We start from the raw sequence: 20,535 nt of genomic DNA, 5'->3' as shown, positions 1-20,535 counted from the left end.
AGGATACTTCTAAAACTTGCAGGATGGTGGCTCTCGAGGACTGGACTTGGCCACCCCTGTTATAGGGGCAGCTACATATGTAGTGTTTGGGGGAAATTTGAGTCGGTGAGTTTACATTACAGCTACGGATTCAACAAACTCAAGTTTTGACGAATTGTCCGACGCTGAGAGCTCTGGTGGAGCCAGCTGCATGTTGTCCAAGGAGGTCAGTTCCCACAAATAAGTGTGCTGCTGCTGTATACAAACTGGTTGGATGGAAAAAAGTTTTTCCATTTCTGTTTTGCAAAAAACACCAACTTTGATACGGCTCACAAATCTATAGAAGCCGAGAGAGGACGTTTTCATAAATATTTTTCCCCAATGATTTTCTCAAGATAACGAGGTAATTTTCCATTTTTCTAAGATAACTTCCTGTTTTCCAAATACCCTTTTCCCTGATGGTTTTCTAGAGATAAAGAATTCATTTCCTGATGACTTTTGAGATCAGGAGTTTTAAATCTCATTACAGCCTTTAGATGGATGCCACATGCGATTGTGCGTAACGGCATGCGTTGAAGGATGGAATGAGGTTTAACACACAGACTAATCATCAGGATTAACTCATTATCTCGAGAAAACCATTGAGAAATTAACTAGTTATCTGAAGAAAACAGGAAATTAACTTGCTATCTCAGGAAACCATTGGGAAAAAATGTATGCGGGAAACAGAAATTTCGAAATTGGCATATGAAATTATTTACACAATTCCAATTTGCGCAATTTTATGGTTAGTGGAAATGCAGCTACTGTTGCCAAGTCTAACTCAAAAGTGGATGTTTTCAGTCTGTGAGGTCCAGGCACCATGACTGCTCGGTGCTCTGAGTTTGACCGCCGATGCTGGACCTTCGCGATGACATGCTCTCACTGTCCCTACTTTCCACAGAGTCCCTGTTGCCCAGCAGACACTCCAAACTGGTGTGCTCTGAAGCAGAGGGGTCGCCCAGTGTGAGACAGGGCGCTAAAACATCCATCTGTGGAGATCCCGAATCCAGAGAGGAGTCGAACGGCTGGCCGGGTAACGCAGGCGGTGAAGAGGAGGCAGCAGGGAGGGAGGAGTGCGAGTCGTGGATCTGGAAGGTCAAATTGTGACCTAGAGCATCACTGGAGGTTTGAGGCATTGGGTCCAGCAGGCTGTGTGTGGATGTACCTGCTGGAGCGCTGGGCAGAAGGCAGGCGAATTCATCGCCGTCACTGGAAGGCTGCAGACACAGCGTGGGATGGGACTGGCTGATGGAGGTTGGACCAGCACCGAGAGGTCGGGACTCATCCCGACTTGAATGACGCGCCAAGTCAGGACTTCCACCGACATGAAACAGAGATGGGCTGGTCCATACAGGTAAAGTCATGCTCTCAGTGCTATGGCATAAACCTAACTTAGATGAAGAGTTTAGTGAAAGTCGTAGACAGGCATTAGAGACTGGTGTGGTAGACTGGTTGCTATGGGACTGAACAGTTTCGCTGTAGCTCCACTGGGAAGCGACTGGTCCACTTTGGTGGCCCCGGGCTTTGAGACTCTGCGGACTGGTATAAAGGCAGTAAGCTGTGGAGGTGCTGGGGGCTATGGGAGAGCTGGACACCGAATGAACAGAGTGAGGAGTTGAAAGACAGGGGGTTTTGTGGTGGTGGTTTACAGATACATGAGCCTGGAGGAGATGCATCATGTTGTGAAGGCTCTTGGTGAGTTCTGATACTTCTTGGTTTAATACGCCCACCTGTGTAGAGCACATAGGTATGTTATTACTACTAAAAAGCTTTTTACAATAATGTCAAGCAAAGTAAACTTAAAAGAATAGTTCCGAATTGTTGAACTAAGGTTTGAATTCAGTTAAATCCAGTTGGAGGCTAAAGCTAGCAGCTACTCCAATAGGGGACCAAGGTAAAGTGGATTTCTGCAGTCATTAAACCAACTCCAATCTCAAATACATCACAGAAGTCAGTAGCGCCTGCAGCTGCACAGCTGTGCGCACCTTGAGATTTTTCTTTAAGTAAAAAAAATTAAAAATAGTTTGATTATTTTTTATTATTATTATATAACCCTCTTTACTATTAAAACTGTGGAGAAAACAAATCTTGTTCAAAACATCTTGTTAGTGATTCTTGAGAATAGGGACAAAACAGGTCCTATGGATAAAGCACAAAATTTGAATAAAATATACACAAAATATATATTTTTTTCAAATGTCTGACTAAACTAACCTGGGTCATGTGAGCACAACAATGTATATTTTTCTTTTTTTTGCTGAATATTTTTTTATTTTAAACACTGTAGTCGGTGGATGATGCCTGTAAAAGCCCTTGTCCAGGAGCAGAACTCAACACATTATAATAGTTTAAAATAATTAAAGAAATACTAAAATTATATATTGTGACAAGTAGTAATATAAATAATTATAGAGGTATCAATAAATTGAATTAAAAATTATTTTTATATATTTTCCAACTCCACTGAAATTTGTCCTTAGTTTTTGTCAACACCGTCAGAAATGAAAAGAATGTAAAAAAACAGGCATTATTGGGGGGCACCAGAACTTCTGAGGACCCCATGACCACTTCCTTTCTCTTCCTTTGCTAGGAGGGCTAGTTAGCTCTGGTTAGCTTATGTTATTCTTTCGTTTTTTCTTCTGTTTTATTCCTAAGTTGCTCGTCACAACCATGATGTGTCAACACCATAACTGACAATTTACAAAACTTTGATGAAATTTTGTGAAATAAAAGCTTAATTCTGGTAAACTGTAAAGATTTCATGGACCTGATGAGCTACAATATGGCCCCTTCAGAATAACGTCATATAAATTTAGGTAGTTTGGCTATTTGTCAACTCCGTCAGAGTTTTTGTGACTTTTTCAGTGAAATTATTGTCAAATCTCACTTAAATGTGCAATTAATTCATTTTAATGTATTTTACATGAATTGCATTACTTCACATGTATCAGGTATTTTTTTACTCACTAGTTTGTCACCACCTTCAGTTCTTAATATTTTTTTTTGTTTCTTGAGAAGCATTTGTCTGTAAAAATTAGTAAAATATCACTAATAAGGTATTTTAAAAATTATTTTATATTTATTTTTGTCAGATGGTGATGACAACGTTCTGGGTCAGGTCTATTAAAAATGTAATTTTTAAAAAAGATGTTGCAACTGGGAGCCTGCACCTTAGCATCTTTACATTTCCAAAACATTATTTGTCATATTTGCATACATAAGGTTGAGAAATAATAATAAATTTTTTGGGGAAAATTAAAACCCATTTTGTCCCTATTCTCAAGAATCACTGTTGTACGAAGTGCACATCTGTGAGTCTGTGGGGGTAAGAATGCCAAATCCTAAATCAGTTTACTTTTATTCATTGGCTTAGCGCTTTTTCTGCAGGCTAAAAATGAATGAGTGGTTGGAAAAGAGAACGAAGAAAGAAAACTCTCCAGGTTTCGCCTACATTGAAAAGTGCTCTTAACAAACATGGAAGTAAAAATGGATCGAAACAAAATGTTTTTAGGTTTGGTAATTGAATTGAACTCAGATTGTAAGGAAGGAGCCCACCACCATATTCCAGTAACGATAAAAAATCCCGAACAGTTTAAATCCTTCAAGTCTTCCCAAAGGAGGGGAATTAATCAGCTTGTGTGATTGAGGTTTATTTGGTGCCTTATGTGTGAATATAACCACAAAGGTGTCCTAATGAGAGAAGAAGAAAAGATGTCTGGAGGGAGGGTTGGGCCAGAAGATCCACCTTAGAGCTGCACACTGTCCTGAGTTTTTCTGAGTCAGCACTCCTGATGTTCTTCTGCATTGCAGAAGTGCCCTGCTGATTAATTAATATTAACTTCTGACAGCACCTTACTGGGTCCATCTGGATGCTTACGCTGCACCAAATGTAACTCCATTTACAGTCAGATTAGGTGCAAAGCATCAGTCAAGTATAAACAGAGTCAGAAATGATGCAACAAAATACAAAGCACTATTTCTGGCACCCCTGGAAAATATGTTTGTTTTTAAAATATAGCAGGAGCATAACATCACAGACTAACTTGCTGGTGCTCCTTATATATATTTAGTGTTTAATATATTAGGCGTTTCACATAAAAAAAAAAATCACAATTCCAACAAGAAAAAGAAATAAATAAAAAAAACAACCAACATCCTCGTAAATACAGTCACCTGCGAGGTATGTAGCAAAACAAAATAAAAAATTAAACAATAAGACTCCTTATATTTAATATATATATATATAAAAAATCATCACTTAAGATATAAGGTTCTTTTCTTTTAGTCACTCCTTAAAATGGGAAATACAAAAAAAACAAGCAAGTTACCAACAGTAGTTTGGAAATGAAACAAAAAAAAAGAAAAAAAAAGACATTTTCTCTTCTTTCATCACTAAAATAAACAATAAAAAATAATTGTGGAAATAGTGACCTTTATTTTTGTGTAACTTGACAAGAAGAAAGTCAGAGAAAAAGGGAAGACACAGACAATATACATTACTTGCTCCTCTACGTTGTAATATTTATTCCCCACTGAAAAATGTCCTCAAAATAAAGGTTGAAATAATAAAAATAAAATTAAAGAACAAAAATAAATCTTGTTTTCATATAAGATTAATTTGCTTCAAGGCTATTCACACATTGCTACCAGGGGTGCCAATAAGTAAACAAAATCCCAATTTGTGCTTGTGTAAAAATTGGTTATATCACAATATATATTTGCAAAGGTAGAATTTCAAGGCCATGAATCATATTTACCCCTTAATCCTGTTTTAAGTCACTTTACCTTAAGATTTAGCTGAGCTATGCTCTCCTTCACCTCCTCTGTCTCCTGCAGCAGAGTGGCATTTGTTTGTGTGGATTCTGGAGAATTATGAGAAAAAGATAAAACACATAAGAAAAAAAATACAATCACATCACAGAAATCTTGACTTAATGTGAGTTTTAATAGAACATTGTGGATCTATAGATTCAGAAAAGATAAAATTATTGCTGACTTATGCCCTGTTCTGGTTAAGAATGTGCATATTTTCATTTTTTATAAACTTTTTCCATTTGTGAAAAACATTTGAAGTTTAAAGCCTCTGCGTTGTGAATTGTGTGACATGGTAACAGATTGTGTTAACACAGAAAAGTGAAAAAAGAATAAATAGTTTAGAATCTGCATGAATTGTTCTGTAGCAAGAAACTATATGGGCAAATTTACAAAAATATGCAGTTTCTACATTTTATTCACATTTTCTATGCACACCACCTGCTTTTTTCTCTGGATCAATGACACAAACTGCACTGATAATACTGAGAAATAAACACACCAGAGTTACAAGCAATACACAGCTTTTTTGCCTCGGGTTGCAGTTTTCCCCACAAATAAATGGCTGTAGGAATTGGAAAATGTTTCTTCACTGCAAACTCCAGATCCAGAAAGATTGAGACACTCCTCATAATCTATGAACAGAGCTGGTCTTTGAGAATCCAATGCTTTTTGCTTTGGTTGCAGTTTACACAAATATAAATAAATATGTGACGATTTTTAACTAAACCAAATTAAATGTGGTGAAATGGCATCAGAGCAGCTCTTGTGTGAGAAGTATGTGAAACACAAATGACTCTTTGGACATGTTTAGCATATACAAAAAGCTTTGTGACATCATCCCAGAGAGAGTAATTAGGAAGCACAGTGCACCAGATGAACCATGAAAACAGATAATACTTTGTAGCCAGCACGTAATAAAATAAAATATTTCTCCATACGTTAGCTCTGAGCAATGCTAAAGCATTAGTCACTGTGAATTTGCTCTTCCTTTTCTCCTTGTTTTAAATTACTAATGTTCTTCAGCAGCAATTATATGTGACATAACTTAATTTCTGCTACAATCTGAACCAAAATGCATTTATTCAGAAACATAAGATTTGGAACTTTAAAGGGGATCAAATCTCCTCTTGCAAACTTCTCTGCTCACTTGCTCAAAACCAGAAACTGAGAGGTCACCTGGCAACCTCTCAGCCAATAGAATGAAAGTGTTATACAGGGTGTGTTTGTTTTCTTCTAGTGGGTGTACCTGTGTGGCTTCTATCAATTGTAGCACAAGTATCGGCTGAGAGGTTGCCAGGCGACAGTACTTTTTTATTTTGGGGGCGAGCAGAGAGGTTTGCAAGCGGAGATTTGATCCAAGCAGAGTGAAGTTTTGAGCGTGAGGACAAAGGTTTGAGACAGCACAGTGAATATTTGAAGGAGAGCAGAAGTTTTGAGTACAAGGAGTAAGTTTCAAGAAGAAAGACATCAAGTCCTGCTTTCAAACTGAAAATGTTAACAAAAGTAATAAAAGTTTTGAGATCAAGACATGAAGTCTTGCTTCCAAACTGAAAATGTTAGCACAAGTACTAAAAGTTTTGAGATCAAGACACAAAGTCCTGCTTTCAAACTGAAAATGTTAGCAAAAGTACTAAACGTACTAAAAGTACTGAAAGTTTTGATAACAAGACATGAAGTCCTGCTTTCAGACTGAAAATGTGTGCTCTCGAATTATAGCAGAAAAATTCCCCCATATGTTTCGTACCACAAATGCACTGCGAAAACTGCTAATTGACTCCAGTAAAGTAAATGAACCGGACCTCGTGTGACCTGAAGCCTACAGACCGCCATCATCAGCAGAAACTCACACAGTGTGAACCCCGTTCTGACCTCACTTGTCCTTTCACATGTTCTCTGACTCTGTGGACACCTGGCTGTCTTTCCTTTCTGCTGCGCTCTCAGATTTCCCCAGAAGGAGGCAGGCCTGCCTCACATGCACCCAGTGTTTGAACTCTCCGGTTTACCTCCACGCCATCTGGCCTCCAGCTTACCGCCACGGCTGGGGGGCGGCGGTGTGTCTTACCTGGGGTGATGCCACCTGTTCTGGAGCTGGGCTTGCTGTGCTCCACGGTGAAATGGAACGTGTGGCTGTTGTCTTCGATGCCATCTACAACCCTGATAGGAGGGATGAGGAGATGGAGAATGTGGGTTAACGTTACAGTAGAGCGTTTTCAATTATCATCAGAGACACAAGATGATCCAAGAATGTGCCATGAGAGCTGCAGCTGGCAGACGCCCATGTGGGTTTCGATGTGATGGGATGAGATATTTGAGCTGTATGAACCAGCCCTTACCCACATGTGGAGCTTACTGGGTGATACATTATAGATACAGACGGTAGGAGCAGCAAGATAAGGCCCTCCAGTAATGAAATACAGTGACATCTGCTGTAATATGCATTTACAGGAGTTGTGGGACTTTTGTTCTCATATATTCGAGCATCGTTCTTCTTCGGTGTTTTGTGTTGGAGTGAACTTCAACGCTTCTTTAAAATTATACCTGTGTGCACAATTTGAATTTATTTGGGATTTTCTCTAATCCACACTGTTATTTATGCAGACAGTCACCCTGATGTTTTGTAAAATCTACTTTAGCACTTTGCAGAGAATTCAACTCTCTGTATAAGCATCTATAAGCTCCTAGCATAAACCTGACTGGATATGTGGCCACTCTTATTACTGACACCTTATATCATACGTCTAATAATTTATTAAAACATCATCCTATTCCTCTTCATGTCTCTTGTACCTCTCCTGTCTTCTTGTTCCCAGTGGGTAATTTGTTATGCAGACAGCAGTGAAGAGATTAAAAAAAAACACAAATACATCAAGGCTGCAACTGAGGATTTTAGTAACTGATTATTCTATCCATCAGCCTGAAAAATGGTTTGAATTTTCATTTAACCATTTAAGCCTTTTTTATGCCATATCAGAAATACACTAAGATGCAAATAAGTAATTCAATTGCTTTTTTAAATAAGAAAACAAACATTTTAATGCCTAAAATGCAGCAATGTAGCATTCCTACAGTGAATTTGAGTCTAGGAAAGCTAAGTCTATGCCACCTCAGGAGTTTTGGGAAGAACAAATTTATCATGTTTTGTATCTTAAATGCTTTTTTTTTTTTGAACAGGATTGGCTTGAATATGTTATTTTTCTTTTTAGCAAGTGGTCTTTTTAGAGTCTGTATTCTCCATTTACTGACTAATCAATTACTAAATTAGTTGATGATTATTTTAATAATTGATTTATCGCCATTAATTGTTTCAGATACCAAAGATCCGTATTAGCTCTAATGATGTGGACGAAGAATTGTACAAACTTCATCAGTTTCAACAGGTAGTTAAATAATAATACTATCAAAATAAACTGCATTATTCAAGTCGTTCAGCTTCATCTTGCCATTTTTACCCAGGTAGAAATACCTATGAGGTAAATATGTCCCGATACCTGGGGCTGAGGTCCGGTGGTGGAAAGCACGTCACCGTTGGGATGAGCAACTTTGCAGGTTTTTGCTCGTCTCCCGGCTCGCCGTTAGCTGAAGTTGAAGCCTGAGTTGGGGTGGATAAGGAAGTGCTGTGCTCTTTTTTTGAAGGTGGCTGAGGGGACAAGCTTTGTCCCAGGAATCCTCGGCTGAGGTTTGGTGAACGGCATCGTCGCAGGGCGTTGAACTGACGCAGCTCGTCCCCTAGCAGGTTGCCCAGGGAGGTGCGGCGAACCGGGCTGGTGAAATTGGGAAGCAGGAGGTTGCGCCGGGAGCGCGTGGCTGGAGAGAGGTGGAAGGCGTCGTCGGGGTCGTCCGACTTCGTCTCAACAATAGGAGGGAGCTTTGGGGACTGCTGGATAGGAGCACAATAAACGGATACAGTAGTGTTAAAAACATAACATTTTGTCAAATGTCAACATTAAAATCATCAAGCAAATACACATCAAATATGTTGATCAGAGGCAACTCGACACAGGTGGGTTTTAAGCTTTTACTTTGCTGTGGGACCCACGTTTCTCTGCAGTTCTGTCTGAATTCAGCCTCGTTTGACAGTTTTGGGCTTGGAGGACCTCGTCATGGTACAACATCTCCATCACGTTTAAGTCCAAACTTTGACTGCGCCACTTCTAAGTGTTCATTTTAAAAAATTTCCACTACTGCTGTAAACCAAGAGTCCTTTATGACAAATATAAAGAAGTTTTGATGTTAGTACCACTTACCAATTCCAATTTTTTTACTTTGTTATTTCTAAAGAGATTTTTTGAGAGAGTGTGCACTAAAACAATCCTGGTTTGCTCTTTAAAATATGACACCAGGAAATGCAATACATGTTGCAAAAACAGATCCCATCACCCCAGCAGATCAACACAATGCTGAGCAAATATTGATTTTTTTTTAATATTATTGATTTAGAAAGACCCTATGTCGATTCCAGCTAAACATTAATCCTGCAATGTGACCTCAGCTCTAAAAATAGCAGGAAGAGATGGGTGAGGGTACGGAACAAGATAAGAAAAGTAGCTCAGAAGATTTCAGAGAGTTATTGACCCAGTTAGTGAGCTAACACCCGGGACTGGACTGCCCCGTCTCTGCTAAACGAGTTTCAACCTGGAGGGGAAAAACTCGGCCAGACGGTCCCACAGAACCAGCAGCAGCACCACATGAAAAACAGGAGGGATTGCCTCAAAAATCTACATGGAAACCAGGGGAAATCGCTTTTTCTGCCTTTAATTACACTGTGTGTATAATTATAGGCAACAAGGTGATGCAATCTCATCTTTCAATGAACACTTTCCAACTCCAAGCTGCATAAACTTAGTGGATTTAACTTCATCAGGTGATGCGTATTTGTATTTTGTGCAGTTTTAGGAGATCAACACTCTTTTTTCAAGGTGTGAATAATTGTTTCTGGGTAAAATAAAACAAAACAAAACAAAAAAGATTTAAATTACTCAGTTTGCATGTGTAGGTTTTGGATTTCATACACCTGAGATAAATTATTTAAAATATCAAAAGTGGGCCAAGAAATACCTGAAGACAGATTTTATAATCATTTCTATGCACTTCAAAAGCACAAAATCTTACAAAGTAATTTTGGACTAGTTTCTGATTCCACTTAAAATATCTAAACTAATTTAAAAGTAACTTTTCAGCTCATAGAGGCTTGTTTTAAGTAAATAATTCCTTAATACTGACAAAAAAATAACTTGTACGATTGGCAGATAAATTAACTTGTAACATGGGAAAAATGTGTTATAAGTTAAATAATCTGAGAATAGAACGAGAACTTTTTCATGAATATTAAGGAATTATTAACTTAAAACAAGCCTTTATATGTAGCTGAAAAGTTACGTGTTAGTTATGGTTAAGATATTTTCACTAGAAACTCGATGAGTCGGGACTGAAGATATTCTTTTAAGAAAGACAAAACCTCATCTTTACTTTTTAAATATTCAAGTTTGAGGCTTATTAAAATGTTGGATTCACTGAGAGCGTTGTAGTTGTTTCGTATGAAAATTAATCCTCAATAAAAGGCCCTTTCCATGACCATGCATGCAGTGCAGTGCTCCTGTTTCTGTAACAACGTACTAACACGTTCAGAAAGCGCGTCATAAAAAGGAATAAAAACCCTTTGAAAAACTGGAAGGGTATTAAATGAATGCAGAACTCACATGGGAAAGTCTGGGCGACTTGCAGAATCTGCTGAAGCCCTGCAGGGACAAAAAGGAAGGAGACAAAAGACGACAAGTTGGGAAAACAGCACTTCTAGTGCGTTTGAAGGCTTTTTTTTTGAAAATATGGTAAGCTTCTTAAAAGCACAACCGAGTCAAAATATCAGAAATAAGCAGTTTCTGGAGGATCAGTAGAAATGAAATGAACTTGGCATGTAAGCCTCAACCTAGAAGAGGTTAAAAGGGCAAAGTGGCAGGAAGAGAGAAGATCATCACAGGAATGAAACATTTAGTAAGACGTTCAGATTTGCACAAGTAGATGTGTAAATAATTAACCTTTTCAAATATATTTTCCAGCCTCATTGAGTAAAACCATGTCGCTTAAATATTAAATTAGAAATCCTTTACACCACGTGTCAAACTCGAGGCCCGTGGGCCATATGTGGCCCATCGTAGCTTTTTATGTGGCCCTCTAGACTCCAAATTACATGAACAACAAATCTGCAAAATTCACACAAAATCTACAAATTCCCACATTTTTTCTGATTTTTACAGCAAATCTTTCTCAAAATTAACCGAAAACATTGAGTTAAACTTCAGCTTTACTTGATGTCAAGTTATACGGCAATTAATAAAAAGCCACATTAGTGATGATGAATTTTAGAAATTCAAATATTTCTAAAATCTGTGATAAAATCTGTGATTTTGGTTGTTAAAAAAAAAATCCCACAAAAAAAAACAAAAAAAAAAACACGTTAAATCCTGGATGGACTGATCAGTGTGAAAAGATGTTCAATATTATTTTATTTTAAGAAACACTTATTAAATGCTGAAACAAACAGCTACTTATTAACATTTAACAGTTAACTGAGTTTTGTCAACACATTCTGGCCCAACCGGCCCTTTAAGAACATTTTGATTTTTGATTTTTGAAAATGAACTGCTACTTACAGAAAATATTTAATTTCTATCAAAATGTTAAAAATGCTAATAATTCTCTCCCTGTGTTTTATTTATTTGTTTATCTCCCTCCTCGGGAATTTGACTAATAACTGTCATTTTTTACATCTGCTCCTTGTGAGATGCTAAAATTTCCTATTTGTCATTTACTGCCACTTCAGCTCAATAATGGAAATTCAAATAAACAAGAGTTCTCAAGATTATCCTCAAAAATAATGAAGCCTGGAGTTTTACAGCCAATGAGTCGCAGCTGCAATTACGAACTGATTGCAGTCGGTGTGTTAGCCGCCCCAGATGGTTGTTTTATAACATTGGTAATCACATTTTTTAATAATCTCAACTAATTTAATGCACAACTCAGAAAACGAATGAAACCGGTGGAGGAAAATTGCCAACTATCTTCATCGCAGAACTTCAAAAATAGGAAATGAACTTAAAAGATGAGCTGTTAAAGTTTAAGTTTTTCAGGATGGGTCATTGGTCCACTTTTCTGTTTCTGCATATATTTGAATGAATCACCAGACATTTTTCCCCCAAACCTAATTGCTTGTAAGTTTGTTTTTCCACCTGGTGCGTGGCAGAATTAGCTTTGGCTATTAAGCAATGGGGAGGATAATTATTTAGCAATGGTGCAGCCTTCTCTAATTGATGAAAAATGTTCTGCAGGAACTGACACAGACACACAGTTAGAGCATCAAGCTCTTTGATGCAAGAATGCATTAAATTTAATCCCCAAAGCAAACGGCTGTGTTTAAAAATAAATGATGAAAAGGAAATTAAAGTTTGAATCACTTTAGATTGTGGTAGGCCACATAAAGGATCTCTCAATCTTTGAAGATGAGGATAAATAATAGACTCAAACTAGTGGAAATTTATTAGCGATTAATAATAATAAAATAGGTTTGTGTTGTAATATTGTTGAAGTGTTTCTACTCATCTTCCTCTATTATGTTCTTATTTTAGATGTGCAAACTGTTATACATGAGAATATAACTTTACAAAGCAGCTCCTGATCTGCGTATGTAGGATAATTGGAATTGGGTGGTTTAACATTAAATAGTAAAAATAAATCATAGCGTTCTATTTAGAAAGGAGAAGCTAGAACCACATCTAAATTTAGATCTAGATTTAAAATCTGTGTTTATATATGCTCTCCCGTCCAGTCTATTTAATATTGAGCTTTGGACAACAATTTCAGACCATAGATGTGCAAAAGCTGGTAGAAACAAGCTCCTAAACCAAATAACTCTGTGGTTTAATTGCAGCATTAAGTTAAAACTCAATTAAAGATTAATGAGCTATCAGAACTTAAAAAGAAACAACTTTTATACACTTGCTTCTTGTTGTTAAAGCAACTTCATGAACTTTAATTTCTGAGTTAAAACTAAAACAATTTTCTTGTCGACTTAAACTGCATTTCCAAGGCAGCAGGTGGGCTTTCATTTTCAAGTTAAACCACCTTCAAATGTTTTACAGTGTATTGTTACACTTGATAAAATCCCAAACAGTAGATTTAAATAACTATTCAGATTAGTAACACTGAATCATTACCAGTGTCATTTGAAAGCATCAGTTAATCGATTCTACTTGCATTTTAAAACACAACTAGAAAATTCCTGAAGAAATTTAACTGGGGCCTGCCAAAGTGTGCCCGTCGGTTGGAACCCAGCGTTCTGATGCTAAAAATTAGCATCAATGCTAAATGTACTCAACTCAACAGCATGTGGAGAGTTACAAACATGCTGAATAACATGGATTTATGCCATTCTGCATGTTAAAATTAGTGTATACGCTAAAATTAGCCAAGATGCTAATGTTGGCCTAAATGCTGGCAGTAGCATGTGGAGCATCACTAGCATGTTGTTTTAATTTGGCTTGCTCCATTCAGTATACTAAACATGTCTAATTAATAGGAAAATGAGCTAATAGCTAACTTTAGGGAAAAGGCTAACAAGTGGGATGCACTGAAATGCTAATGTTTGTGTTAATGTGCAAGGCAGTTCACTATCCTGAGGAAAGAAACACAATGAAGGCAAATATTATTGCACTGCCTATGGCAGTGCACTAACGTGGGAGGAATATTGAAGCTTTTATTTTGAAACTTTCAGTAAGCTTCATTTTAAACGACCACACTAATCCAATGTGTAACTGTGCTTTGCAAGGCAGTCATTGCTCTTCCCTATGTAATGCTTGTGGCAGGCCCCAACAAAAAGCCGATATGGCAACAAGCTTTTTGTTTTATATATATTTTCACTGCGAGTGTGTAGATGATGTGTGTGTCAGTTTTTGATGTCTGGCAGCTATAAGTTTGACCATTCCTTGTTCTTCAACCAGGGGAACGTTGTTAAATCAAATACAATAGCAGAGAAACACCGAAATGAAGAAAATTAACCTCTTTATTAAGTTTACATGCAGAGAACTGGTAATTTGCCAGTTTAACTTTGCATTGGGGTATCAAAATGTTAAGCATCATTCATCTTTTGAAGCCCTAATTAATACAGTGGAAGCTGCGTCCCTCAGCCCGACTGACAGAAAGACGTCCTCTAATTAGCAAACCCTTCACAGATGTCTTGTCCTTCCTGTTCCAAACTACAAAAATCAAAACAAGGCGAGGATAAAAAAACCCAAAGATTAAACTAATGAGCAACAAAACTTTCAAACAATGGAGACGACTAGAGGGGATCAAGAGGAACTAACAGACTGCTAACAAGAATCAGTTTTTAGAAAGCATAGGAGAGTTGTCACTTTTATCAGTCACACACCACAGACATCCCACCGTTAATTTGCTTTCAGTTCAGAAAAATGCCATGCAAAGCAACTACCCAATATTTTTGTTGTCTTGTTCAACATTTCAGTCCATATCAGCCATAGCTTTAAAATGTTACGGCTATAAAACCAGGGGTTTCAATCCTGTTAATGAGATATTAGAGAAAGTGCTGCAGTAACTGAGGTAACAGTCATGAACAAGTACATGAATGAGCAGGAACACGCAGTGCTATGCTAGGCAACATGTAGCAATAAGAATGATGTTACAAAAAAAGATCATCGGAGCCAGCAGGCAGTTCTGGACTACACAAGCATTCCATTAACATTTTCAGCAACAACTAATGTAAACACTTAAAAGCAGAATAGAAAATATTCACAACAAATCTCAAGTTTTTACAGAGAGGTAGGTAAAACTCAGAGGGAGGCAGATTACCCAAAAAGAGTAGCACTACTTCAACAGGGTTTTACACAAGTAAAAGTAAAAAGTGTCCATCCAAAAATTACTCAAGTAAGAGTAAAAAAGTATTTGGTAAAAAGTCTACTCAAGTACTGAGTAACTGTTCATATTATCAATCATTTAATATTTAAAAATTGCATCATCAGAAGGACCAAAATATAAAGTCAAGTGGAAATTTTGGTATTTTAAGGACAGAAATGACAGTAATGGATGCAAGTGAAAAACAAAACAAACAAACAAAATAAATTGTTTCCAAATCAGTTCCTTTCAATGAAAAACTAAAACCTTAACAGAAACTTCAGGTGTGAGTCTGTGTCTGGTGAATTTTTGGTTAAAACACGTTTGAAGTTAAAGAATCCAGAAATTTTACTCAAGTACGAGCGGCGATACTTCATAATAAAATTCCTCAAGTAAAAGTAAAAAGTACAGCATAATAAAAGTACGTTTAAAAAAAAATTCCTCAAGTAAATGCAACTGCGTAAAAGTAACTAGTTACTACCCAACTCTGCTAAAACTCAATGGTTTTAGGGACACTTAAATTTTTATTTTCTTTTATTTCTTTTGCTAAATACAAAACTTTTCTTTCCTGTTATTTAATCTCATGATTTAATAATAACACTTATGGTTTAACATTCATTTAGCAAAGCTACTTAAGCGCAGGAGCACATACTGTGCTGGTTGTGGGTTTGTTATGTTGATTAGACTTAAAAAAAAACCCAACAAGAAGTAAGGTACTTGAATTAATGAATTCTTATTACACAGTTCATTAGCTGTGTTTGTCATATTAGCATAACGTTTAATTTACCTCCTTATAATGATTGGAAAAGCAGAAAAGTGAAGAAAAAACCAAAAGGAGAATACATGTTCACATCTTACACTCCAGGGCTTGTATGCGTTGTGAATTTGTGAAGTAAAACTGAACTAAATTGAATTTATGCAGCAACTGTTGTAGCCATATGAGATTGTAGGATACATTTTTTATATTTTCATTCATAAAGGCATTTTCTTAGCTAAATCAACATAATAATGGGAGCTTCTTTACGCAATTTATACTTGAAAAATACAGATATTATAAAATGCAGATTGCTGAGTGATATTGGCTCAGACTTTACGATTTAGGGCAGCGGTGTCAAACTCAGCTTCATTTTGGCCCATGTCAAAAATATGAATCCTCTTAAAGGGCCTGGTTGTGCCAGAATGTGTTGATAAAACCAATTTAGCTGTTAAAATATTAATAAATATCTGTCCCACTAAGATGCCCGGTTTTCTAATGTAATCGGATGCATGTTCCCATTTTCTTTCTATATTACAGTAGTTATGTAAGGTTTTCTGAAATGACTGCTGGTTGTCAGGCAGCACTGAGAGCAGCATCCTGCTGGGCTTTGGGGAAATGAAATGATATGCCTGCCTGACATTGGCACCCACTCATAGTAATTGGTCTTTGGTTGCTGTGGCAGAACGAGACTCGTGTAGGGTGACAAAGGCACCTTAGGGGGCAAAATTGTATTGCTTAGTATGTCCTGTTCCACACTGTTTGGCCACGTTTGTGTGCTAATGGTAAAAGTTTTTATGTTTTTAATCTATGGATTTATTTGCAATGTTTGTTTATTTTTACAAACAATAGCAGGGTTCCAGTTCTCTACTAGTTTTTATGTTAAGTTTTCATGCACACACCTTGCAGAGCTGCAACATGGATCTTTCTTAATTTTTGGGTGATGTTTTTCATTCACTAGGATAAAAAAAGACTGTATTAGCTGCAGAAACTCAAGTGAGCTTCTCTTCAAAAACCTTCCGATTGTTAAGCCACATTCAGCGGACATTGTGCCGTTACCTAGCAACCCAAGCGGAGCTCCAGCACTTTTATTCAACCGATTTTACTACTGTATGTGCTGTACAACAGCTGCTGGAAAAGACAAGTGTTTTGTTGTTGACTTGCCATCCAGAAACTACTTGCTGCATTCTTGTTGGTTGTGCAGGAGCCTCTATTTCTGCTTTTCAAAGATGTGCAGTTGTATAATTGCGCATCTGTTTTCAGACGTTTCCATGTGTGAATGTAAACGTTGAGTTGGGGGGTGTGGCCAGCAGCAGTGTGTTTGTATTTAAAGTGACAGGAAGCCTTAAACCAGCTCATTCAGAACTGAGCAGACTAAAATCTCATTTATGCAAAAAAAATTAATGAATATGTTTTGTGTAGCCCATAAAACTATCTTAACCTGTTCAAGGAAGCATAATAGATAACTTTCAACCCTTCCTGACTGAACGTAGCGGCAACGATGCAGTCAAATTTGCAGTACCGTAATCCCGCCACATGTTGCGCTACCTGAAAAATTCCAACAGTTTCTGAAAGGGGAGACGTTGCGCTTTCCAGCTGATATCAAGTTATTACGGTAATTTCACTCCCATCTTAGCAGGAAGTGAAATTAATCTGGTGCAACACTCTTTTAATAGATGGTAAATTGCAAAAATAACTTGCTAGATGTTGAAAGTTCCGGTTGTTATGGATATAAATGGGGAAATATATTTACTCACAGGACATTTAAAGAACTTTGTGCAATTAAAATAAGCAAAAATATCCAGGCAGAGATTTGAAACTTAGGTCTAAAAGGGTTAAGAACTGTCCTGTTCTCAAACGACTGAGTCTCCTTTTGACCAAATGTTACCCAGCTGCAGAGGCAATAAATATAACTCCCAAAATAACAAACAAAAAAAAAAACACAAATCCAGGTAGTAAATTTGCAATTTTGATTAAATACAAAACAATCCTCTTGTTTTGCTGGTACCTCGTCTTGGCTGCCTTCACGCAGGTTGTAGGTGATGTTGTTGTGGATGTCGGTGGTGAACACGCTGGCGTACTCTGGGTACAGCTCCAGCACCTCTCTCAAGCCGCGCACACTGATGTACTGAAGGTCACAGTAGGTGAGCGCCTTCACATCCGCATTCGTCTTTATCACCTGGTCAGTTCCAGGCAAGTCAGACCCGATCAGATCCCCTTTTCCTAAAATCCCAAACATCAACAATCAGTTTCCTGCTCTCGTTTATCTCTTATGAACATGTTTCTGTGCAGGTTTGCCATAAAACAGACCTAATATCGCCAGCACCATGCTGTCCTTCAGCACCTCCAGGGAACCGGAGCAGACAAAGTAGTTGGCATGCAGAGCGTCGCCCTGACGGATCAGGTACTCCCCAGGTACGCAGAAAGAGGTCTTAATATGAAGGGAGAGTGAGCGCAGGCAGCCTCGGCTGGCCCCTTTAAAAACCGGCAGCTGAAGGATGTCCTTATTCAAATGCATGGCGATGTCGGCCCGCAGCTCATCTGGGAAGTCGTGCAGGAGCTGGGGATATTTGATGTAATAAGGCGCAGAGTAGTTGGAATATTTTAAATCAGTTGATGGTGTGAAAGGGTTGGGAGGGGATTTCACACACACACAAACAAAATCATCATTTCTTAATCTTTAAGTCATTGGGGGACGGCATCTTGTGAAAACAAAGGAGACTCCCACCTCGTTGGCATCGATGCCGTTGTTGACAGACCATGTGGTCTGGAAGTACTCCAGCATCCGCTGCTTAAGCTGCTGGGGCAGACGGTGAACACGGATGAAGTCCTTCAGGTCGTTCATACGTGTGTGGTAGAGGGAGCGGCGTGAGTACATGCGCTGGATGATGGCCGTCACGTTACCGAAGACGACAGCGTGCATCAGAGCTGGAGCAGATGGAGGCAGTAATGATAGCACATGAACAAGTCAGCAAAGTTTTTCTCTTTGTCGGACAAAAAGGTGAGCTAACTCAAAAGAAAGCGGGAAAACAGAAGGCCAGACACAAAACAGAAAAAATCCTTACAGAATCTCTTGTTTTGGTGTCATCTTTAGCTTCTTTTTTATTTTAAAGCACAGATTCTTGCTGGGGCTGGTTGAACATTCAGACAAACCGCAAATTCAATAATGGCAGAAAAACAGTTCCTATGCATGTAATGGGATTTACAAATTATACACGCTCTCGTTAAAATAAAAGAATTAAATCTGAATTATGTCCAATATTAGATATGTACAAAAGATTAAATGCTGAGTCAAATGCAATTACAGTCAACCAAGAAAAATGTTTTGGTTTTAACTCAGAAGTTGTCTAAACATTAAGTTCATTAATCTTGAATTGTGAGTTTTAACTTAATGCTGCAATTCAAACCAAATAATTATTTCACAATATGCAAGAGAAAAAACTGTCCTCACCCAGTTAAAGAGCCACAAATAAAATCTCTTTAAAGATTAAACTAAAGATAAATATAAAACTTTGATCCCAAAACTCTCGTTTGGAGCTCAAATAAGTTCAGCCCTTCGAACTTTTAAAGTTTTATTTGCTCTTTCATCCATAGGGATTTGACACTAAGTCACTGCTGTGTTTACATCATCATCATGATTCGTACAGGCAGTAAAATAAACCCATGATAATCTGCTGGGCTGCCGCACTTATTATTGCCACCTCAGCTAAAATAATCTGTTTCTGAAAGATGGTGATTGCATCAAGCTGCGTCTCCAAACCCAGCCAAGCGGTTCTACCCGACTCCTGCTGGATTTCTTGGACTGTCGTACAAAACAGAGACAGAGAGCGAGAGAGAGAGACAACCTGGTGTCAAACGTACCACCAATGAGCATGGTGCAGATGGAGAAGATCTTCTCGGCGTCGGTGTTGGCGCAGACGTTCCCGAAGCCCACACTGGTCAGGCTGCTGAGGGTGAAGTAGAGAGCAGCGATGTAGGAGCTGCGGACTGTTGGGCCGCCCACTGTGCTGTTGATGTACGGAGTCTCCAGACGTTTGCCCAGCTCATGGAGCCACCCTGGGGAGCAAAGCAAGACCGTTTCAAAAAGCTCTCTCTCATTGTGTCGGTCAGGAAAACGACTGATGTCAGTGAAAGGATGGAGAGAAAAGTTAAAATCATTGCCAGCTTCTGTCTGTATGTGGGTATTTGCCAAAATGAGGATATGGCCATCCAGTTTTAAAATGCAAGCTGGCATTTTAAAACTGGATGGCTACAATTAACTAGTTTTGGGATCAATACAGACATTTGATTTTAAAAAGATTCGAACATAATCAAAATAATCTGGTATTAATCTAATCCACATTTATTCAAGACAGATAAAGGCAGAGGAAGCCCATATAAGAAAAACTAACTGAACTTTACCAGCTTTTAAAACCACTTTATGAACAATAAATCACTTTTGTTGGAGTTTATTATTTTCTCACACTGCTGCAGAGGAAATTTGCCCCAGACTCTGCCTCCAGTTTCATTGCTTGCATGGCCTACTTTGTTCCTGGGTTTAAGGGAAAGATTGATATCTTCCCATCTGGCTCCAGAAAACTTTGGTGTACAGAAAATATTACGCTGAGCCCCAAACATCCTCCATCTGTGCACCATACTGCAGATATGCTGTTTGGTTCAATTCAGACCTAACTTCTGTCAAATTTACAAACTTTGTCCAAATTCTACCATCTTTAAATGTAACAATTTAACATGTTAATTATTTAATAACCTGGTATAAAAAAAAAAAAAAAAACCTCCCCCACCTTCTTCCACTCAGACAAAATTGGAAACATACCGTACCGGGCTATAAGCCGCTGGTATCTCGGTTTTCCACAAAATCTGGTGGATTTATTAAGGACGCAGCTCTCTGTCTCCAATGGCGAACCATGGATTCATTCACGCCGAACTTACATGCAGCGGCTCTATTTACTACCAGATCAACAGCCTTCCACTTAAAGCTGCATCATATGAATTTCTTCGTGTTGTTTCCATGATGAGCAGGTACGAGTTTGAAGAAATTTCTCCGT

The 20,535-nt window shown here is 38.0% G+C and overlaps 1 protein-coding gene across 2 annotated transcripts in view; it reads right to left on the bottom strand.

The window, feature by feature from the left end:
• Window positions 1–203: 203 nt before the first annotated feature.
• Window positions 204–20,535, bottom strand: part of kcnh4b (potassium voltage-gated channel, subfamily H (eag-related), member 4b) — a 47,140-nt gene continuing 26,808 nt past the window's right edge. Inside the window, exons 8-16 of one of the 2 annotated variants that reach the window (XM_016663779.1) lie at window positions 19,349–19,543; window positions 18,216–18,415; window positions 17,798–18,047; window positions 17,496–17,710; window positions 10,533–10,571; window positions 8,325–8,710; window positions 6,899–6,990; window positions 4,807–4,883; window positions 204–1,751 (exon numbers count right to left, since the gene is read on the bottom strand). In XM_016663779.1, coding sequence (XP_016519265.1) covers window positions 819–1,751; window positions 4,807–4,883; window positions 6,899–6,990; window positions 8,325–8,710; window positions 10,533–10,571; window positions 17,496–17,710; window positions 17,798–18,047; window positions 18,216–18,415; window positions 19,349–19,543 — 2,387 coding nt within the window. In that variant the 3' untranslated portion in view covers window positions 204–818. Of the gene's footprint in view, window positions 1,752–4,806; window positions 4,884–6,898; window positions 6,991–8,324; window positions 8,714–10,532; window positions 10,572–17,495; window positions 17,711–17,797; window positions 18,048–18,215; window positions 18,416–19,348; window positions 19,544–20,535 lie in introns of both variants that reach the window. The other variant, XM_016663778.1, reaches the window with a different exon arrangement.

The sequence above is a fragment of the Poecilia formosa genome, unplaced genomic scaffold (genome assembly GCF_000485575.1).
Source record: "Poecilia formosa unplaced genomic scaffold, Poecilia_formosa-5.1.2 Scaffold444, whole genome shotgun sequence".
In the NCBI taxonomy this organism is placed as follows: domain Eukaryota; kingdom Metazoa; phylum Chordata; class Actinopteri; order Cyprinodontiformes; family Poeciliidae; genus Poecilia; species Poecilia formosa.
This window is presented reverse-complemented; position numbering and strand designations above follow the sequence as displayed.